The 18,673-nt window shown below is 38.6% G+C and overlaps 2 protein-coding genes across 22 annotated transcripts in view; one reads left to right on the top strand and one right to left on the bottom strand.

Moving 5' to 3' along the window:
- The window catches only part of LOC106962735 (disks large-associated protein 2-like), a 98,450-nt gene extending 90,964 nt beyond the window's left edge, over nt 1-7,486 (top strand). For all 5 annotated transcript variants that reach the window (XM_015057340.1, XM_015057323.1, XM_015057314.1 and 2 more), the window contains 6 exons: nt 22-380; nt 1,003-1,088; nt 1,163-1,569; nt 1,805-1,896; nt 3,189-3,341; nt 6,241-7,486. In XM_015057340.1, the coding sequence (XP_014912826.1) occupies nt 22-380; nt 1,003-1,088; nt 1,163-1,569; nt 1,805-1,896; nt 3,189-3,341; nt 6,241-6,456 (1,313 nt within the window). In that variant the 3' untranslated portion in view covers nt 6,457-7,486. The remainder of the gene's footprint in view (nt 1-21; nt 381-1,002; nt 1,089-1,162; nt 1,570-1,804; nt 1,897-3,188; nt 3,342-6,240) is intronic.
- Nucleotides 7,487-14,713: 7,227 nt separating this feature from the next.
- The window catches only part of ptprk (protein tyrosine phosphatase receptor type K), a 112,766-nt gene continuing 108,806 nt past the window's right edge, over nt 14,714-18,673 (bottom strand). For all 17 annotated transcript variants that reach the window (XM_015057183.1, XM_015057192.1, XM_015057199.1 and 14 more), the window contains 5 exons: nt 18,279-18,410; nt 17,950-18,075; nt 17,666-17,829; nt 17,320-17,455; nt 14,714-17,175 (listed from right to left, as the gene is read on the bottom strand). In XM_015057183.1, the coding sequence (XP_014912669.1) occupies nt 17,122-17,175; nt 17,320-17,455; nt 17,666-17,829; nt 17,950-18,075; nt 18,279-18,410 (612 nt within the window). In that variant the 3' untranslated portion in view covers nt 14,714-17,121. The remainder of the gene's footprint in view (nt 17,176-17,319; nt 17,456-17,665; nt 17,830-17,949; nt 18,076-18,278; nt 18,411-18,673) is intronic.

The following is an 18,673-nucleotide window of genomic DNA, read 5'->3' as shown; positions in this document are numbered from 1 at the left end:
CATCCTGCTTTTGCTATCCAGCGGTTTCATATCCTCCCAGTTACAAGAAGACCCCACCTCCTGTGCCCCCGCGCGCCACCACCAAGCCTCTTATTTCTGTGACAGCCCAGAGCAGCACAGAGTCCACCCAGGATGCCTACCCGGAAGGCAGGCATTCGCGAGGAGGTCTGTGGACCACGGATAGCCTTGGGCGCCCTATCTACAGCTCCACGGACAGCCTGGACAGCACCAAGGCGGTCAACATGGCCATGGAATCAGCGGCAGGCAAGAGGCATGCGTTGGTGGGGAGTCACACCTCCGTCCAGACATGTGACAAGGCGGTACTGGTATCAAAGGCTGAGGAGTACCTCAAAACCCCACGTTCTTCTATTGGTATACAGGTAATGAGACACCTAGCAGCCTCAATGTTCTAGTCATCTTGAAAAGTAGAACTTACAACTGACGTTTCTCACAAACTATACCAATGCTGTTTGCCATTTTTGGCAAAAAAGCTAAATCAAGTAAGTATTTAACATAATATACATAAGAATTTATATGCAATATGTTTTTTTTTTTCGTATTTTGTCATGTTATAAATGCAGGTCTATTGAGGTTATAATTGATAAACCAAAAAAAAACAAAACAAAAGTAGAACCTAAATGTACGGTTAAGCGGGTTACAATGACTCATTATTTTCAAAATGTTTTATGCAAATAAAAACTTGTAAACTTTGACAGTCATTTTGCATTCAGCCTCCTTTATTCTAATAACCCTAAATAAAACGCAGTGCCATGTATTTGCCTTCAAAGTCCACCTGTATGTAACCCAACTCTACAATTGGATCAATAACAAGATGGAGAATGGAACCACTTTCAAAACAACATGGTTGAAGTTGAGAATGTGAACAAAACATAATAGTATATCAAGTTTCTTAGCTAATGCAAATCCTTGATATTTAATATGTTTGTGTGTATTTGTACTGGAAATGAGGGTCATTTTTACACTGTTGTGTGTATTTCCCAGGTGGAGACTGTGGCAGACTCTGAGGCTGACAGTAAAGGCCTTCCTCAGTTTCACTCCATAGGGATCCAGGTGGAAGACAGGAAAAGGTATGAAGGTGTCGTAATACTTGTCCTTTTTCTGTCGCAAGTTGGTATACTTCATTGCTATTCATCATTGCTAGGCACGGGAGGTTCAAGCGCTCCAACAGTGTCACCACGGCGGTGCAAGCAGACTTGGAGCTGGAAGGCTTTCCTTCCATGGAGGACAAAGGCCTGCAGTTCGGTGGCGCCTTCGGACGCCACTCTGAGCCCAGCACACCAACTCAGTATGGAGCCATCCGAACTGTCCGCACGCAGGGTCTTTTCAGCTATAGGGAGGACTACCGGCCTTCCAGTGGGCGATCCAGCCCCCAGCCCGAACCCTGGTTGGTGGAACCCAGCCTGGAGAGCACCGACTCAGGCCGAGTATCCCCCCTCCGGAGGGACGGCAGCTGGTTCATGCAACTCCTTCACAACGAAACAAAGAGGCTTGAGGAATGGTGCAAAGAGATGGAAAGAGAAGCAGAGGAACATGACCTGTCAGAGGAGAGTGAGTGTCCCTAAGGCATGCTGGGATTTTTGCTCTCTGACGTCAACAGTTCACAGTGGCGTCACATCAGTGAAGCCACCGTAAATATTCGTAGTATTAAAACAGTGACGCTGACAACAGAGTTGCGACACACACTTTTTGAGCTGATTTGCTTATTGTGACCAACTGAAAGCCGATTGCTCATCGTTCTGTCTTGTGCCAAGCTGTCAGTAATAAAGTTGTGTGTGTCTTCCAGTCCTAGGGAAAATCCGGAGTGCAGTTGGAAGTGCTCAGCTACTAATGTCTCAAAAGTTTCAGCAATTTTACTGGTTGTGCCAACAGAATCTGGTGAGTAATTCTCAAATACATTTTATCCGTGTGATATTCATTTTGTTTACAGGAAAAGAAAGGCTTATCTATGCTTTTTTTTTTTTTAGCAGTATTTGCATGTAGATTGGTCTCACCCGCTCTAAACTTTAGGCAGGTAGTTGTCCTGACGTTGCATTTGTGCACCTTTCCAGAAATAGACTGCAAAGATTGATGGCGAAGCAGTCACTCTGCTGCTATTGACCCACAGTTGACGAAAGGGGAATTCCAATAGGAAACAGCACCTGCGTTGAGGCAATCCATTAATGCACAGAGGCAGCAGGTTGAATGGGAACTCAGGGTCTGAATAATGGAGTGCATCACCGTCTCACTGTTTAGCCCTCATGTCATGTCTGCTCATACTTCATACCTTTTCTGATGCTAACTATCCCCCAAGTCAGCTTATATCAGAATATGAAGTTCAATGAGTGGGATGTTTCTGCAGATAAGGGAGAGACAGACAGTGAAAGAGAGAGAAACAGACTTAATCAGAGCCTTAAAAGATAAGACTAAAAGAAAAAAAATGAAATGCATCATTGTGGAGGTGGATGAAGTCTGTTGTCTTAATAACTTGTGTTGTTTTGTGCTTTTTCCCCCCTTCTTTTGAATAACCCTACTGTTTGGCTCTCCTCAAAGATAATAGGATGATGAATTAGGTCTTACATTGGTAGTGACAAGCCTTAGATTGCCCCGAGCTTTCAGATATCTTTCAAAGAGAAGCAGATGAGTCTGTTTCACTCTTTGAATGGTGGAAGAACTGCACTGAGTGTTTATAAAAAGCTCTGAATATTGTTAACTTTTGAGCTGATGAAACACTTCTTGGTTTAAGCTCCCATTGTTTTTGTGTTTTGTTGTTTGAGGTGATGATCACAGGGCTCTCTCTGTCTCTGTCTGCCTGTCTTTGTGCTCTTACTTCAGATTTACACAGTGCAAAATACAGAACTTCAAAACTGGTGATGACATTCAAAACTCTAATTCAAAGGCCAAGCAAATTTTGACTGGGTCATTAGTGAATAATTCCTAATTCATGTTTAAAATACACTCACAAGTGTAATGCTAGATGTAGCCAGCAACCAACGCTGGTAATATACTGCCACATAGTGGTTGTAATTGGGAAATCAAACTGTAATTGAATGATTGGGAGCCCAAGAAATATCTACAAAAATGACTGTGATTGAAACTTTTGCATTGACAACATGGAGAGTCATTCTCCATTCTGTTAGTTGTAGAAAAGACTTATTTTATTTGCATTTTTACAAGCATCTGTTTCCTAGGACCCCAGTGCCATGCCTCGACCCACATCTCAGGACCTGGCTGGATTCTGGGACCTTTTGCAGCTTACCATTGATGACGTCACTGCCAAGTTTGATGAGCTGGAGCAGATCAAGAGCAACCAGTGGCAGCTGGTGGAGAGCCCCGAAAAGAAGGTATCATTTCCTTCCACACGCTCGTAATGATTAGTCTTAATGGACTCCAGATGAACACGCACAGCTTAAGAGGAAACTGCACTAACAACGTCAGTGTTCATTTTTAGGCATTAGCCCTAGCAGGAGGTCAGAGTATTAACAAGATGGAAGCATCTGTTTTCCCTTAGAGGGCTAATGGTTAAGTTTGCTTTTCCGTTAAAGCAACCATCAGCATCCATGATGTGAATTCATAACCCTTTTAAAGGCTTTTAAATGGGGGAAGTAATCTACAGTGTAATCTACAGCTATAGATTACTCTCCCCATTTCATTTCACTTGGTCACTTCTGTAAAATCATCAAATCTAATTTGACACAACACTAAAAAAAATATTCCATTTTGCATAGCCACAACTTACCAGGCAAGTTTATTTTAATCAACGTCTGAATACTTGACACTTGGTATTCAATCAGGTTTAGATGTGACTAGTTAACATGTAGTTAGCTTTCAAAAATACTACGTCATATTCTTTTACCAGTGATTCTTTGCCGTTGTGTTTGACTTGTAGTCTGTCAGTTATACTTATTCCTATGTCCAAAGTTGGGCATGGAAGTGAAAAAGGTACATCACTTTTGAGAGGAAGGTAGCTATAGCGGATATTTTAAGTAGAAACTTTATGATGAGTTTTCCGGGAAAGAGAAGAAAATCCCAAAAAAAATTTGTACCCACAAGTCTGAAACCTGATAAATTATGAACACATTTTAATCTGAGAAACTTTATGCTCACAAACAATAATTGGAGTTACGTTAAATGTCTGGGTGGGAACTCACTTAAGAGATGCATCAAATATAGCTGTGGCTTTAAATATGTTCTATCTTTGTCCCTCAACTTTGGGCTGTTGATTCCCTCAAAGCCAAGTTCCCAGTTGCTTTATAATCCTGTGGCAAGAAGTGATTCCAACACAGATTTCTGTTGGGAACAATTCCTGCCAAAAGACTGTGTGGGGAAAGAAAGAGTACTCACTCTGTCCCTGTTGGAGTTGCTAATAAACAACATCCATGAGACATGGGCCCGTTGGAATTTATGTTTTTTTGGTCAAGAAATCAACAGATTTTCAATTGATTGGAGTTACATTTACTACATCATCTTACATTGTAGAGCAATCCATTTTTAGGAAAGTCTGTGGCTTAAAAGTCTTTTTTTTTTTTAAATCTACTTTGAGAAGCAATGGAAAGGCCAGTTGTCACCTAGTTGTGTTTGACACTTTCGATATTAGTAAGATTTTTGCCCTTTGAGCATTTATTGCTTAACTACTTTGGGGAGTTAAAGGTCTTGCTTCACATGAATGCGTTTGTTTTATTTTGACAAATCATCAAGAAGCAATCTTTGAAGCTTTGTTAGTAGTTGTTCCTCTAAAACAAAACGCTGTTTTTTAAAACCTGGTGCAGGATGCAACTCTGTCTACAACGTAGCTCATATCAGACAATACTAAGTTTGAGGAAAATATTTTACTTGTTCTACTGTGAATGTAGGCTTACATTATAGATGACTGACATTTTTAGAACAAGGTGGAATTCACAATTTGATCAAATTATTACTAGAAGGGAAGAACACATTTCAACAGATGCAAAAATACTGCAGTTATTTGAGCTTTCAGTTCAGGCACTCTTTACATAATGTACATTAAGGCAAATGTATCAAAGTGGTGCTTGCAGATGAGAGACCTACAGCTGCAAGACATCCATTTAATTGGTAATTGCAACTTAAGAAGTAACAAGATCGTTTAGGGCACTTGGGTAATTATCTGTATTCTGCACTTTCTGCTATAAACACTCTACTGCCTCCAGCACTTTGCAGGCACATAGCGAGCGCAGTGGAGCTTAACCCTCACAGTGACACAGATGTTCCACGCCTAGCCTTATTGCATCAGGGCAGCCACTGTTTAAACCAACACCAGCTTGCAGTCATAGAACCTCACCTTTGCCCTCAGAACTCTGTCACAATCTTATGAAAATGTTGTGTTTATTTATTCAACAATCTTCCTATGTATGGGACACGGTTTTTAGAGTTACAAGCAACATATACTGTGACATCTAGTCAGTCGTACTGGCGTGAATTTGTGTCACCGAGTCAGTGGCTCTGAGGTCGCTCTGTGAGGAAAAATCTGTCATTCCACAAGAAATGCATAAACACATTACATTTGCAAATGCACACTGTGGTCTGATGAAATTAAAGTTGAAATACTTGGCTGTAATGACTGTTGGTGCGACTCATATACTGCACAATATAGATGGCATCACGAGTAAAGACCATCATAAGAAAGTTTTTCCCTGAAAAACTCACAGCATCAGCCGGGAGAGCAAAGGTTGGACACAAATATGTCTAACAAATGGATAATAGCCCAAATCGTATACTGCCAAATAAATTACAGAGAGGCTTAGGGACAGAGTCAGTGTTTGGGAGAGATGATCACAATTGCCTGGTCTCAGTCCAGTGAATAGTGGTGTGAAAATATCAAGACAGACAAACCTCATTCATTACGTCAGTGGGTCAAAGTTCCTAGAAAGCATTGTGGGGAAACATGCGGAATGACACACAAAATGTTAGACCCAAGTCATATAGTTTAAAGTTAAATTCCACTCCATTACTAAGGACATGTATTTGAAGATCATTTTGCAAAAAGAAAGATTTTGGTCTGAAATGCTATTAATTCACAAATAGCTCCCACAACGGTCTTCCTCAATGTCTATTTTTTGTCATTTGTATGCTAGCAGAGGAAGCGTGGACTGCATAAGATGTTGATAAAAAAGCAATTCCCATTAGGATGCAAAGATTGCACCACAGAATATAAACAAGCTGTTTCTAATTGTAATAAACAGGGACTATTTTCAGGGATGTAATCAATTCTCTATGTGTCCCAAGGAGCAAAAGTGGCCCCCTCCTCTGCCAAAGAGGCCAGCCAGGGGCCGTGGTGGTGTGATGAGGGAGCGCTCTCTCGACCTCCAGGACCGCCAGCGACAGGAAGCCCGCAGACGCCTCATGGCTGCCAAACGAGCAGCTTCTTTCAGACAGAACTCAGCCACGGAGAGGGCGGACAGCATTGAGATCTACATCCCAGAGGCCCAAACGCGGCTTTGAGGTCCACACAATCCTCCTTAGCTCCTGTAGTCCATCTCCATCTGACACCAGCAGGTCGCGGCACAACATCTGCCCTCTGTCTCCTGTTTGCTGAATCTTTTTTACATGCTGTCCTGGCTGTCCCTGAAAAGAAAGTACACTGGGCAAAGATTTTAACACAAAATGTTGCCCTCCCCCTTTTTTTTTTATCTGCATAAATGACAACAGTGATGAATGATAAAATGCACGGGAGTCTGATTTTTTTACCACGTTTTTAAACCCCAACAATCTGGGGGAGAAAAAAATGATACAGCAAACAATTTTTTTCAGTTTTCATTTGATATTCCTCAGCTAAAAGTCGCCCAGCGCCAGCCAAACATTATAAATACAGAGGCTGTTAATGTCCACAAGATCTACCTTTGCCAAGTGTATCTTAAAGATCACAGGGGCATTTGCCAATGGCTGAGAACGAGCTGACATAAAGTAAAACAACAGCTGCCCGAATTAAATCAGTTTTAAGACTTATTTTGGCCTTTTTGGTCCATCTAAATTGTTGCTGTTTCCGAACTGTGTCAAAGGACGAAAACACTTTTTTTCCCCCCTTTCAAAGAAACAAACCGCTACTTTTCCCTGCTCGCAACAACGGTCTGTGGCTAAAGCACCCTGTGTGATTCGTTACCATATTATTTCTTTGCAGTATAATTTTAAATTTCTTTGCTTTTTCTTTATTTTATTTTTTTTTTAATAAGGTGAAAACCTGAAGAAAAGTTTGACTTTTTAAAATAAAGCGTTCAATTTGCCATGGTTGATGTGGCAAATACTTGACATATTTTTCTTTGATCGTCCTTTAATCAGTCGTGCTGCAGCCATTAACCATTGTTGCTGGCTAGGATTTAAAAAAAATAATAGAATAACACTAAAGAATCCATCCAAAAATCATTTCCATCCCTGCAATACCATTCAGTCTTAGGACTTTTTTAAAGATGTGTGAATTACTACTAGCTGCTGTCCACATTTCCACTGCAGAACAAATATGAATTATTAACAAAAAAATTTAAAAAAAGATTTACACAGCCTGAAAAAGGTTATTTCAACCAATGCATTTTGCACCTTATAATATTCATGTTTGTATTTCCAAGGGAAATGTAGTTTATGACGCTCATGTGATATTGTTGCAGTTGAATTGCAAGAACAGAGATGAAAAATCTACTACAGAATTTCATATATAAATATATATATATATATGTCTATATATAAGTTGTAGAAATTGCACCTTGTTTCCTTTTTTTTAAATGGCATTAATGTCGCTCTTAAGTCAACTTTTATGATTCTAACACTTTTAATTCTACGTACAGTATCTATCATAAGACCAATTTCAGAGTTTATGCTACACGTTTACTATTTCCGGTAATAACAGGCATCGGTTGACATGACAGAGCGTCTGTCTGATTATTAAGTAATATTTCTTAGCTGAGAGTTTCCATTCTGCACTGCATCTGACTTTCTGTTCTCGTTTGATCTGCTTGTGTAGTTCTAGGGGAAAACAGGTGCAAATGACACTTTAACAATATTCAGTTACTATAATAAATGGTGCTGCTTTTTACTCTAAAACTGTTGTCCTTCACCCAGTCCGACATGCGCGCACACACACACACGCGCGCGCACACACACACAAACACACACAGTGCTTTTTACACTGAGATTTATTAACATGTCTCCCCGATGGTCGAGTGTGACTTTAGACACAATCAATTGTGCAATGTTGTTGCTTTCAGTGAGTTAAATGAGGAGACTATTGTTTTAGTTCAGATTGTTGCCCAGAATAAAGGAAAGGGAGTTTTATTGAGAAGAACAATGTTATTATTATTATTATTATTATTATTATTATTATTATTATTATTGAGCAGGAGGGAAAACAGGTTTTGACATTCCAACAACTTCTAAAATAAAATTAAGAATACATCACGGTTCATGTTTTTATTTTTTTCTCACACTTCCGGCGCATTCCCACTCGTCTCCATTTGCCAGTCCAACCTCGGGTAATTAAAACAAATGCTTATATCGCCGCCGTGATCATGTTCGGTCCAAAGTGTTTCCCGTTTTAATCTTAACACGTCCAGCGGTGGGGAGCAGTCTGCGTTCTCTGTCTGAGGTGGTGAAAAGTCAAGAGGGATAACGACACTTTCTAATTATCTACTGGGAACGGGGCTCAGCATGAGCTGGACTATTTTACTCCAGGATGAGCGCGAAACATTTACCCTATGGCCTTATCAAAAAACATTGATGAATGTAGAGATGACATTGATGCAAAAAAATAAAAAATAAAAAATCTTCCCAGGACATCTGGCGATTGCAAAAATTTCAAATAAATACAACGGGATGACAGGGTGTTTTGATTTCATTTGTCGCATATTTCATTTCCAGCATGAAGTAGGGCAAACGAATTATTTACTTTTTAACGAGTTGAATTTTGTTAGCTCATAAAATGAGCAACTGGGTATACTGAGCCTGAACTCAGAAAAAAAAAGTGTAGCATTAATGTGTATATTTTTAGAACGTAGAAAGTTTGGAGCGAGTTCACAGAAAATGCTAAAACAAAGTTTGAACTTTTTCAGATATATCATTAACTCTGCTGCAGCGCTTTACAGAAGTATGTACACCCCTGATGTTCCTTGGATAGTATATTTTACACAAAAAAAATCTGCAAATCGGCACACATTTGTATTCAGCCCTGTTATTATGATTTCCAATATAAGGCCTAGTTAAAACCTAAAGTCAACTAAAAATTGTTATTCACAAACAATCCTTCCACGGCTGTATTTATTTGATGGAAAATGACCTGGATGTTTTTCAGATGTTTATTTGTTTAAAAATCCCACAAATCACATTCCTTCTACTTTAAAACAAAGTCTTGGTCTATCACATAAAATCCAAATAAAATACACACATGTCTGTATATACTTTATAAATATGATTATAACAAACATCTTTACAAATTATTTATTTCAGGTTGTGTTAACTACTTTAAAAGTCTAATTTAAGCAAAAAGAAAACAACTTTATCTTAATATATTTTATAGATGTGTGCCCACGATAGAATAAAGGAATAGCAGCATAAATTTGCTCTATAAGTCCAGTGCATTATAGACGTACAATAAACTGTTAAGATGGTAAGGGCTTAGTCTTCGCAGGTCGCTTTTTTTTTTCCAACATTATTGTTTTGCTTAAAATGATTTATGTTAGAGTGATAGTGAGGAACAAAAAAAAACCCAAACACACGATGCCATTTTTCAATTATTTTGAGCTTCATTTGAGATTGGTTGTGTCTCTTATGTTTGAATTAGACACTAAAACAATGTAGTGTGAAATACTTACAGTTTATCACATTATGTTTTTACAATTTGGTCAAGACCTTCAATGAACACGTTTTGCTTCCCTTAAAATGTGAGAACTTATGCAAAAGGTTTTTCAGATCACAGCTGCCACTCTTACCGTCACCAGAAGCTTTTACTTCTCGTTTAGTCTTTCATCTTCATTCCTCCCTGATTGTCTTTATCAACATCTCAACTCATCTTGCAGAAGGAAGCGTCTTCTGAAAACGCCACAGTTGTTTTGATCTCATCTGAGCGACGGTCGACGGGCTACTTTTACAATCTAACTGCTCTTCCACCTGACAGAAGTCAGACAAAGTCTACTTCCCACAGACTGCAAACTGTGACTCCGTCGTGTCTACTGCTGCTGATCTGGCGGTCGTCATCGCCAGTGCGGGTTTTCAATTCAATTAAGATTAAACTGAGCTTCTCGCAGCTTTAAATTCACGTTTCTGTTGTACTCGCGCGACAGTTGGTATGAGTCAAATCTGTCGTTATCCTTCCTCCTTCGTGACACTGTGTTCTGGTACTTTAAAAGAGGTGGGACTGAGACGCAACAGCAAAGTGATAAGGATTATCTCGAAATACACTCACAACTTCATAGTGTTTTTTTTTGTGTTTTTTTTGAGTGGAAAAAAAAAATCATGTCACTTCAGCTGCTTTCACAGTTGGACTGAAGTCCTGACACCAGGATGTTCTTAGAAATTACAGGGACACTGTTGGAATCGACTACGCGTCTACAGTAATACATTGTAAGGGGTATAAGATACACAATTACAATATCGGAAATCACACAAAGTGTTTCTTGTAGTATCTCGCAGGGACGTTATAATATCACGGTGCCATTTTCGTACCATTATTTTTAAGTGTTTTTTTTTTTTTTCCCTCGCTCTCTCAACCATTTTATACGGGGCTTAGAAGTTTGGCAACTATGTACATGACAAAATCCTCAGGTGCCTTACAGTTTGATTCTCTTAGGACTGAGCAAATGATTTGGTTTGAGGTTTGTGAAAGGACTGCAAGACCTTTTAGAGTTTGTACTTTCATAAAGGGCTGGAAACGACATGCTCGGTTGGATCACAGAGTTAAAAAGTGGAACGACATTTATATTTGCCTGCTTCAGTTGTCCTGATTTAGCACAAAAGACATCAAAGGAAAAGCAAATTTGGTTCAGACCTGTTAGTACGATTTAAAAACACTTTTCGATCCATATATAAAAACCACTTTAAAAAACAATCAAAGGAAGGTAATTGTTTCAGAATATATTTTTCCATTCATAATTGTCTTTACCGTCACCTTCTGTTTTGCCCATTTCGGAATCTCGGTGCATACCAGAGTTGGAGGCTGGACCAGCTGGAAAAAGTGCAATAGTATTTTATTACAGTGACAGACAGGCTGGCCTGGAGCTATTTACCTCACGGTTGAGTGTTTTAGGAGCGGTTGTAAGCTCCACCTGAACGCTTTCTCATGCCTGTGTACTATGCAGCGGTGCCTCTGCAGGGTGGCTGAGGTTGCAGGCCTCTTGTGCAGATTGAACTCCATGACGGGAGACAGCTAAAGGCACCGCGTACGTTGTGATGAACGCATCAGAAGGAAAACACAACCAGAATGGGATACAGTCGATCTGCCAGTTGGTATTTAGTTTACACTGATATATACACACATATATATAAAAAGCTTAACATTTAAATATCTTACAATGACGTTCAAGGACTCACAAGAATATGTCCTTATAGAGTTGCTACCCATGTTTTTTATCCATATCAAAAGCACCACATTTTAGATCATTTAACTGAAGTTAAACCTCACGAAGGTCTAAGGTGCTGAACTAACCCATCTTATTGTATTACGTGTTGGTTTTATTTTTATTTTATGTTGACATTTGACTAATTAGTAAACACCAAAAACCATCCAGTGCACATGAACTTTAGATCAGCAGTGTATAACGGCATATTCTCAACTACTCGGTTAAGTTTCCGCTCACGATTTTGAGGATTTTTGTAAACTCATTCAACTTTCATTATTTCCAACATTGTTGCTCTGCAATATTCTTGTTCTGTTTTCCATAATTCACATGATGACATCAGAACTTTTTTTTTTTTTTTTTTCCCAAGCATCCAGCAAATGCGAACATTTACTGTGAGGCTCATGTAAACCTCATCTCTATGTATGAGTGTTTCTGCCTTTCAAGCAATAACCCTCATTTAAACGTTACAGATGTTTTTGTGTTGGTTTCTGAAGTCAGAGGAATGTTTGACGATTCCTTAGCTGGTTAAAGAATAGTTTGTCACAATAGGTTGTTTGCCCGTTTCACTTTATTTAATCGGAAAAGACTTCTGTTAAACACATCTCCTGTGAACTTAGAAAAGTTATTGATTTGTTTGAAAGTTGTTTTTTCTTTTCAATTGCTAGCCTACCACGTAACAAATACAATCATGTAAAACCAATACTTGCCATTCAACAATGTGGAAAAAAAGACTATCAGTCAAACGGTTGCCTAAACTCATCATATTATGTTTTAGCTTTTAGTGGTTTATTTGAACTATTCTTTTTTTTTTTTTGATGGTGCTTTGATGGCATTACATACATCAATGCCTTTTGAAGACAAGCTCTGGGTGAGTTTCAAGCGTCTGCCTAAATAAACGTTCCTTATTTTAACTGTAAGTAGTTCTTTAAATGTCCTGTGAGATGATATACTTACCCATGTATCGATAACAACTGGAACTTTCAATATCCAGCAAGTTATTTTCGCAATATGCCGTCTATAAAACGAGTGCCCCCCGGATTAATTACCTCTCTGCAGCTGCAGCTGTGAAGTTGCCGTATTAACCCGATACTTGCTGGAAAGGGCAACGCCTCCCCTTTCAGAAACCGTTGGAATTTTTCAGATAGCGCTACGTGTGGCGGAATTACGGTACTGCAAATTTGGATGTGTCGCCGCCGACACATCCCGCCTTGAAGGGTTAATCCACAAATCTAGAAAAGTACTCAAAGGTGGTCAAGGTGCAACATGTTAATCATTTGCCAAATATCGGTGCCAGTGCATGTGAAACTGTACGTATAGTTTTGACTGTGAAGATTATAAACAAATCTACGATAAATTCAAACCTGTGCACCCAGTTCTTGTTTAACTTTTTTTTTTTTTTTTTTTCATGGCGGAGAAAGGAACGACTCAAACACGTCATTAAAAGCCACATCCACGACGACTGCATGTCAACTTTTGACCAAAGCTCTACAAGTAGGTTAGCTTTTGAAAGGGCTAGCAATTTAGGCAGCTTCAAGTCCTTATGCTAAGCTAGGAGAGGTGCTAATTTAATATTTCCCGCACAAGACATAGTGGTGTCAAAGATCAACACTGAAATGACAAACTATTCTTTTCACCAGGCAGCATTAGGATTAATATCCACAAGTTTGTTTCGTGTGATTTATTTTATTATATTTGGGTTTTTTTTTTTCTGTTGCAGCTTCAGTGTCCATCTGTGCAATGGGCCTGACTAAATGTACAAATCCAGCACCGACTCTGAGGGGCGCTAATACTAGTCATATTATAACAGTTCTGCCAGAATTGCACATTATGTAATTTGGATATATTTTGTGTATGAATATGAAACTAATAAGGAAAACATATTTTTCAGTGTTTTACGAAGAGATAGAGCAGACACGGTTTTGTTTGCCTTTGGTGGAGAAATGTGTTGTGGGTTATGGGTATAAAAAAAAAAAAAAAAACTAAAATGAGATCAAAACCATCAGATAGTATATACAGGTTTGTGGTGAGCTTAATTCTATTTTGAAATTGTTAAATATATCAATAATGAGGACAAACATTATGCCAAATAAGTATTTGTACAGAAATATACATATATAAATATATAATTTAGGCCTAATTTATTTAAAACTATTTTCTGCTCTTGACCCTGTTTTGGTTGTTTAATGTTTCTTTGTCAACATTTTATAATAGCATGCAGGATAGTAAATGATTGTATTAATTAGTGATTCATTGCTGGTCAGTATTACAGCAGTCTACAGATCAGTTTGTGTTTGCAAGATTACTTTAGGATGACTATTTCATTTCTAGATTTGTTCATCTAAAAATTAAATGTAAATTTTCTTTTCTAAATGCAAGGTTTTGAAATTGTTCCAACAGTTTTTATAATTTTTTTTTGCTTTATGAATGTGACTTACTATACTTTGCCTCCTAAGTACTACCAACCATCTGTTGTAAATAATTATGCAAATTAAACTTTTTGAAGAAAACAACACTACTTGTCACTTTTTTATTTTTTTATAGCAGGTAGCAAACCAGAAGTTTGTCAGTTTGGCCATTTAGCTACAGACGTGGACGTTTCTTCTGAGAATTTTTTATCATACATAACATAGAATTCTGTTGTTTTTTGGGGGGTTTTTTTACATTACAAAGCACACAATTACTAAACTCTACCAAAAAGTGATAGCTGGCTTTTCAACATTTTTTATGCTACACAGCTTTTCCCACATAAGAGAAAAAGCTCTGTCCAGTGCATCTCGTACATTTCCTGTGTTCACCCACGCGGCTTTTGACAAACTGTAAGCAGGACTTTTTACGCATTTTTTTTTCTCTCACCACTTTTTATTAGATAACAGAATTGTTGAGGAAATGACTAAAAGCTTGTCAAGTTGACAGACTCCTCCAGAGTTACGCGGGACCTCTTGTCTACTTCCATTGGTGTTGCACTTCTTTCCTGTCATTTTAAGCAGAGACAGGTCTCAATAAGTATTAAAAAAAATAACGTAGTTTCATGTCTTGCAGCAGCAGCTCAGAGTAAACCTGTAATTATGTTGTTTTAGGTATAATGAATCCCAAAACCCACCTGCTGTAAAGATCTTCTGTGGATTATGACATTTGATAATCAAAAAACCAAAAAGTTTTAGTTAAAGAACAGTTTTTTTTATTACAGCAAAGAAGCCAAACATTACAGACAAGAATAATTATGAACCATGAATATTGACGTCATACTTTAGACTGGCCTCTCATCCAGACACCAGCTTCTTTCTCTCTTCTTTGGGGCAACAACTTCCTAAGAAAAAAAACAAAAAACTGTCCCTTTTTTTTTTACTTTGTCCCCAAAGCTGAATAATTAAGGTTTTTTTGTATTGTACATACTTTCAAAAAACACCAATAATACATATTTAAAAACAAAAAAGTATGGATATGCATCTTTAAATTTCCTGCAATTTTGTTGGGTCCGATCAGAAATCTGTAGAAAAAGAAAACTGAAGGCTGGTGTTCACTTCTTTAGTGAAAACCACGGCATTTTTTGAGCACAAATGCTTATTCTTACATTTTTGTTTTATCTACAATAGAACAAATGTTCTTAAACTGAACCCATCGCTGCTTTCAGAAACAGGGTGGAACATCCGATCTTTTATTTACAATAAAGTTCAATCTGTTTAACTCATAAAGCCTCAAGAGACGCATTTTCATGGATTAAACACAATAAATGCAGGTTCAAGGAGCTGAAAACACTGATCGTCCGTCAGAATGCATTGGAGGTCAATGCCAAAAAAAAAAAAAATGCTTGTTTCAGTTTGGAAATGTAAATGATTAGGCACAATAAATGTACACGTATTACAGCCCTCCGCGTTTTTTCAACTAAGCCTGATGACATCACTCTGTAGTTCAGCTAAACAGGACATAAGGATGAAGATAAACAGCTCATCCCCACTTATCAGGATGCAGGCCATCATCCAGGGACACTCAAACGCACCGATGTTCTGCTGACCACAAACAGAAAAGTGGGCTTTTACACAAAAGAAAAACAAAACAGTAACTTTACAGAAAAGTCTCCAAAAAGAAAACAAAGACAATACTACTGGATTTCACCTAAATACTGAATCCTACTCCTAAAGCTTTAATACACAGCTTTCATCCGGGATTCTTGATGGACTCAGAAGTGATCAGATGTGATATCCGACATGATGATCCACGACAGGCTCAACAAATAATCCCATGATTACGTATGAAGACGACCGGTTCGTTCGTCTCCATGAGCCGTCAGTGGAGAAAACGTGGAATGAAAAACGATTGTTCTTACAAGCAATGCAATAAACAAACAATAAATACAAACAATGTGCTTCATCCGTATAGACATATTTACACAAAGTCTTTGGCTTATGAATAAACATCAGCTACAAAATAATAGTATTCAAACAAAAAGTGTTGGCCACCAGTGCACAGAACAAATGGAGCCTGGGGTCAGTTCACTTCCAATTCATTCCAGGCCCAAAACGGAAGCAAAACTATAAATCTGTTTTCTAAAATAGAGGAAACTGATTGATCAGATTCTGCCTAAATGTGTGTTTTTTAGTGAAGCTCTGTTTGTGAACTGGATGAATTAAAAATGCATTGGGCCCAGCCCTAAAACAAAACATAACGGTGATGAAAAGTGGTCTATTTTACAATTTGGGGTAGAAAAAGTACTTCAGCATTTATATTCAGTAGATTAGTACATGATACAACAATTAGCAAAATGGAAAAAAATAAAAATAAAATATGTAAACTCGTATTAATAAAAAGGTAATAGTCTTCATCTATATTCTGTTATCAAACAGTTTTGTGTAACCAATTTTAAAATAGGAACAAAATTGGTGAAAGATCATGATGCTAAACCTCAGAATTCACTGTGACCTGACAATAACATGAAATAAACAAAAAAAAAACATCCACAGAGTTTGGCTGGGCTGCAACATTAGGTTTCTTGTTCTGGTACAAAATTACAGACCGCAAATATTCAGACATCACCATGATGAGATACTCAACACTGATGAAATACTCAGAAATCAGCGTGAAAATGGGAACATGGCACCACTTTAACTTGCAGTTCAACCCAAAAAAATAATAATAATGTGGTTACAGCTTCGCAAAGGAAGGGAGACATCTACAGTTCACTCTGAATACTGCAGCTGTAACAACACAAAGCATCGAGTTCATGGGGAAGGGTTCGTGGTCGAGAGGCTTGACATTTAAATCGGGGCTCAAAAACATACAGGAGCCCGCTGGCACTCAAAACGCTGCACCGTAAGCATAAAGATTCAAAAGCATTAACATCTTCTGCTGCAGTCCTCTTCGTCTCGCTCTTGTTTAAAAGTCTGAAGGTTTCCTTTTGCCTATAACAACACTGTACAGAGCGGACTTTGATTGCACCGTTTGTCGAGCCAAAAAAAATAAAAAATTGATGCTACAGAACACGACAGAGGGGGAATCAGGACCAAGCAAAGGCAAAAGATCAAATACGAGAACAGAACAGAGGATCTTCACTTTCCTGTGAGCTTCTCTGCTCTTAAGACGACTCGATGAACTCGAGAGCCAGGTCGTAGCAGAACCGATATTGTTCCTGTTTAAAAATGGAAACAAATACTCAATAAACTTAAAGTGCGTGGGAAAACAAGCTAATAAAAAGTTAAAGTAATGCATTAAGACCATTTAATTCAGATGGTCGTAGGTAGGTTAATCATATTCTAATATAAGAGCAACTTACGGGAGTATCCACCATGTTGGGTTTGCTGTTTCTCAGAGTCTTCACGGCGTGGAACACATCAACCACGTTCTGTCTCTTTGCCATCTCGCACACAATGCTACTGGCACAGAATACGCCGCTACGCCCACCTCCATTTCTACAAAACACAGAAAATATTACATTCTGACCTCACAAACTGCACAAAATGTTTCAGGTGTTGCCACTTATCATGGTGCCTGACACAAATTACTGCTTGCTATAAAAAAAGAAGCACCTGCCCACCGAAAAATCACCAAATCTGACTATTGTGAGCTCGAACCTGTCCTTTTAAAACTAAATGTAAGGATTTGATGTGCTGTTAACTTACAGGCAATGCACAATGGTTCTTCCTTCTCCCTCCTCTCCCTCCCGCTGCCACTGGTCGACCTGAAGTATCAATTTCAGGAAGGAGCGTTTGGATGCAGGAACGTCTCTGTGTCCGGCCCAACCGAGGTACTGGAACTGACGAACCATTAGGTAGCCTTCCTGTGGCTGGAACATTAAAAAAAAAACAAAAAAAAACAAGACTGTCACACATAAGCAGATGTTTGCTGGGGAATTTGGAAAAAAAATATTGAGCCCAGTTAACATGAATCAAATCGGCGTACTGACCCTGGTGAGGTTACAGACCCTGAAGAGTCTGCTAATGACATCACAGTCCATCGAGCAAGACATACATTCAACCTGGACTGGACCGTAACGCAGCATGCCCTCTTCTGGCCAGTACTGAGGACAACCCTATGTATGAACATAGATGAGGAAAAAATAAAAACAATTAAAATTAAGAAATCTTTTGAGGACATAAGAACTTCTGAGCACAATTTCCCTTCTCCTGCTAAATATTGGGATTTTTTTCCCCTCTATTATTCTAATGTTGTTAGTGTGGTTGAACAAATAAATGCAGCTTGTTGGGCATTTATTATAATCAAAAAGTGCTTTACCTGAGCCAAGTCGATCTCATTCAGCATCACCAGACTGGTACAGCCATAGTCATAAACTAGTCGCCAAAAGTCTTTAACTGTACTGGGCAAAGGATGCTGGGTAACGATGAATGCCGCAGGTTGCCGGTAGCTCTGCAGGCCAGAGACAAAACTGATTATTTGAAATGTTTCTTTCCCCAGAAAAAGAAGACACAGGATTATCAGACATCTGTCCCTGACATCTCTCTGCTGTTGTCTCTTCCACACACAATACAAGCAGCACAGTGTGTGAGATGGAGCAGAAGCATCATAAAAAGGGGAATGTCTGGTCAGGTGATCATGCGGCGGGTCGGGAGCATGCAGACACATTTAGACCAGATGTGCTGTTTACATTTAAAGGACTCAGTTAGCCTTCT

The sequence above is a fragment of the Poecilia latipinna genome, unplaced genomic scaffold, assembly GCF_001443285.1.
Source record: "Poecilia latipinna isolate Pla-1442-1.1 unplaced genomic scaffold, P_latipinna-1.0 Scaffold61, whole genome shotgun sequence".
Classification (NCBI taxonomy): domain Eukaryota; kingdom Metazoa; phylum Chordata; class Actinopteri; order Cyprinodontiformes; family Poeciliidae; genus Poecilia; species Poecilia latipinna.
Note: the sequence above shows the minus strand (reverse complement) of the source record. Positions and strands in the feature narration are given on the sequence as shown.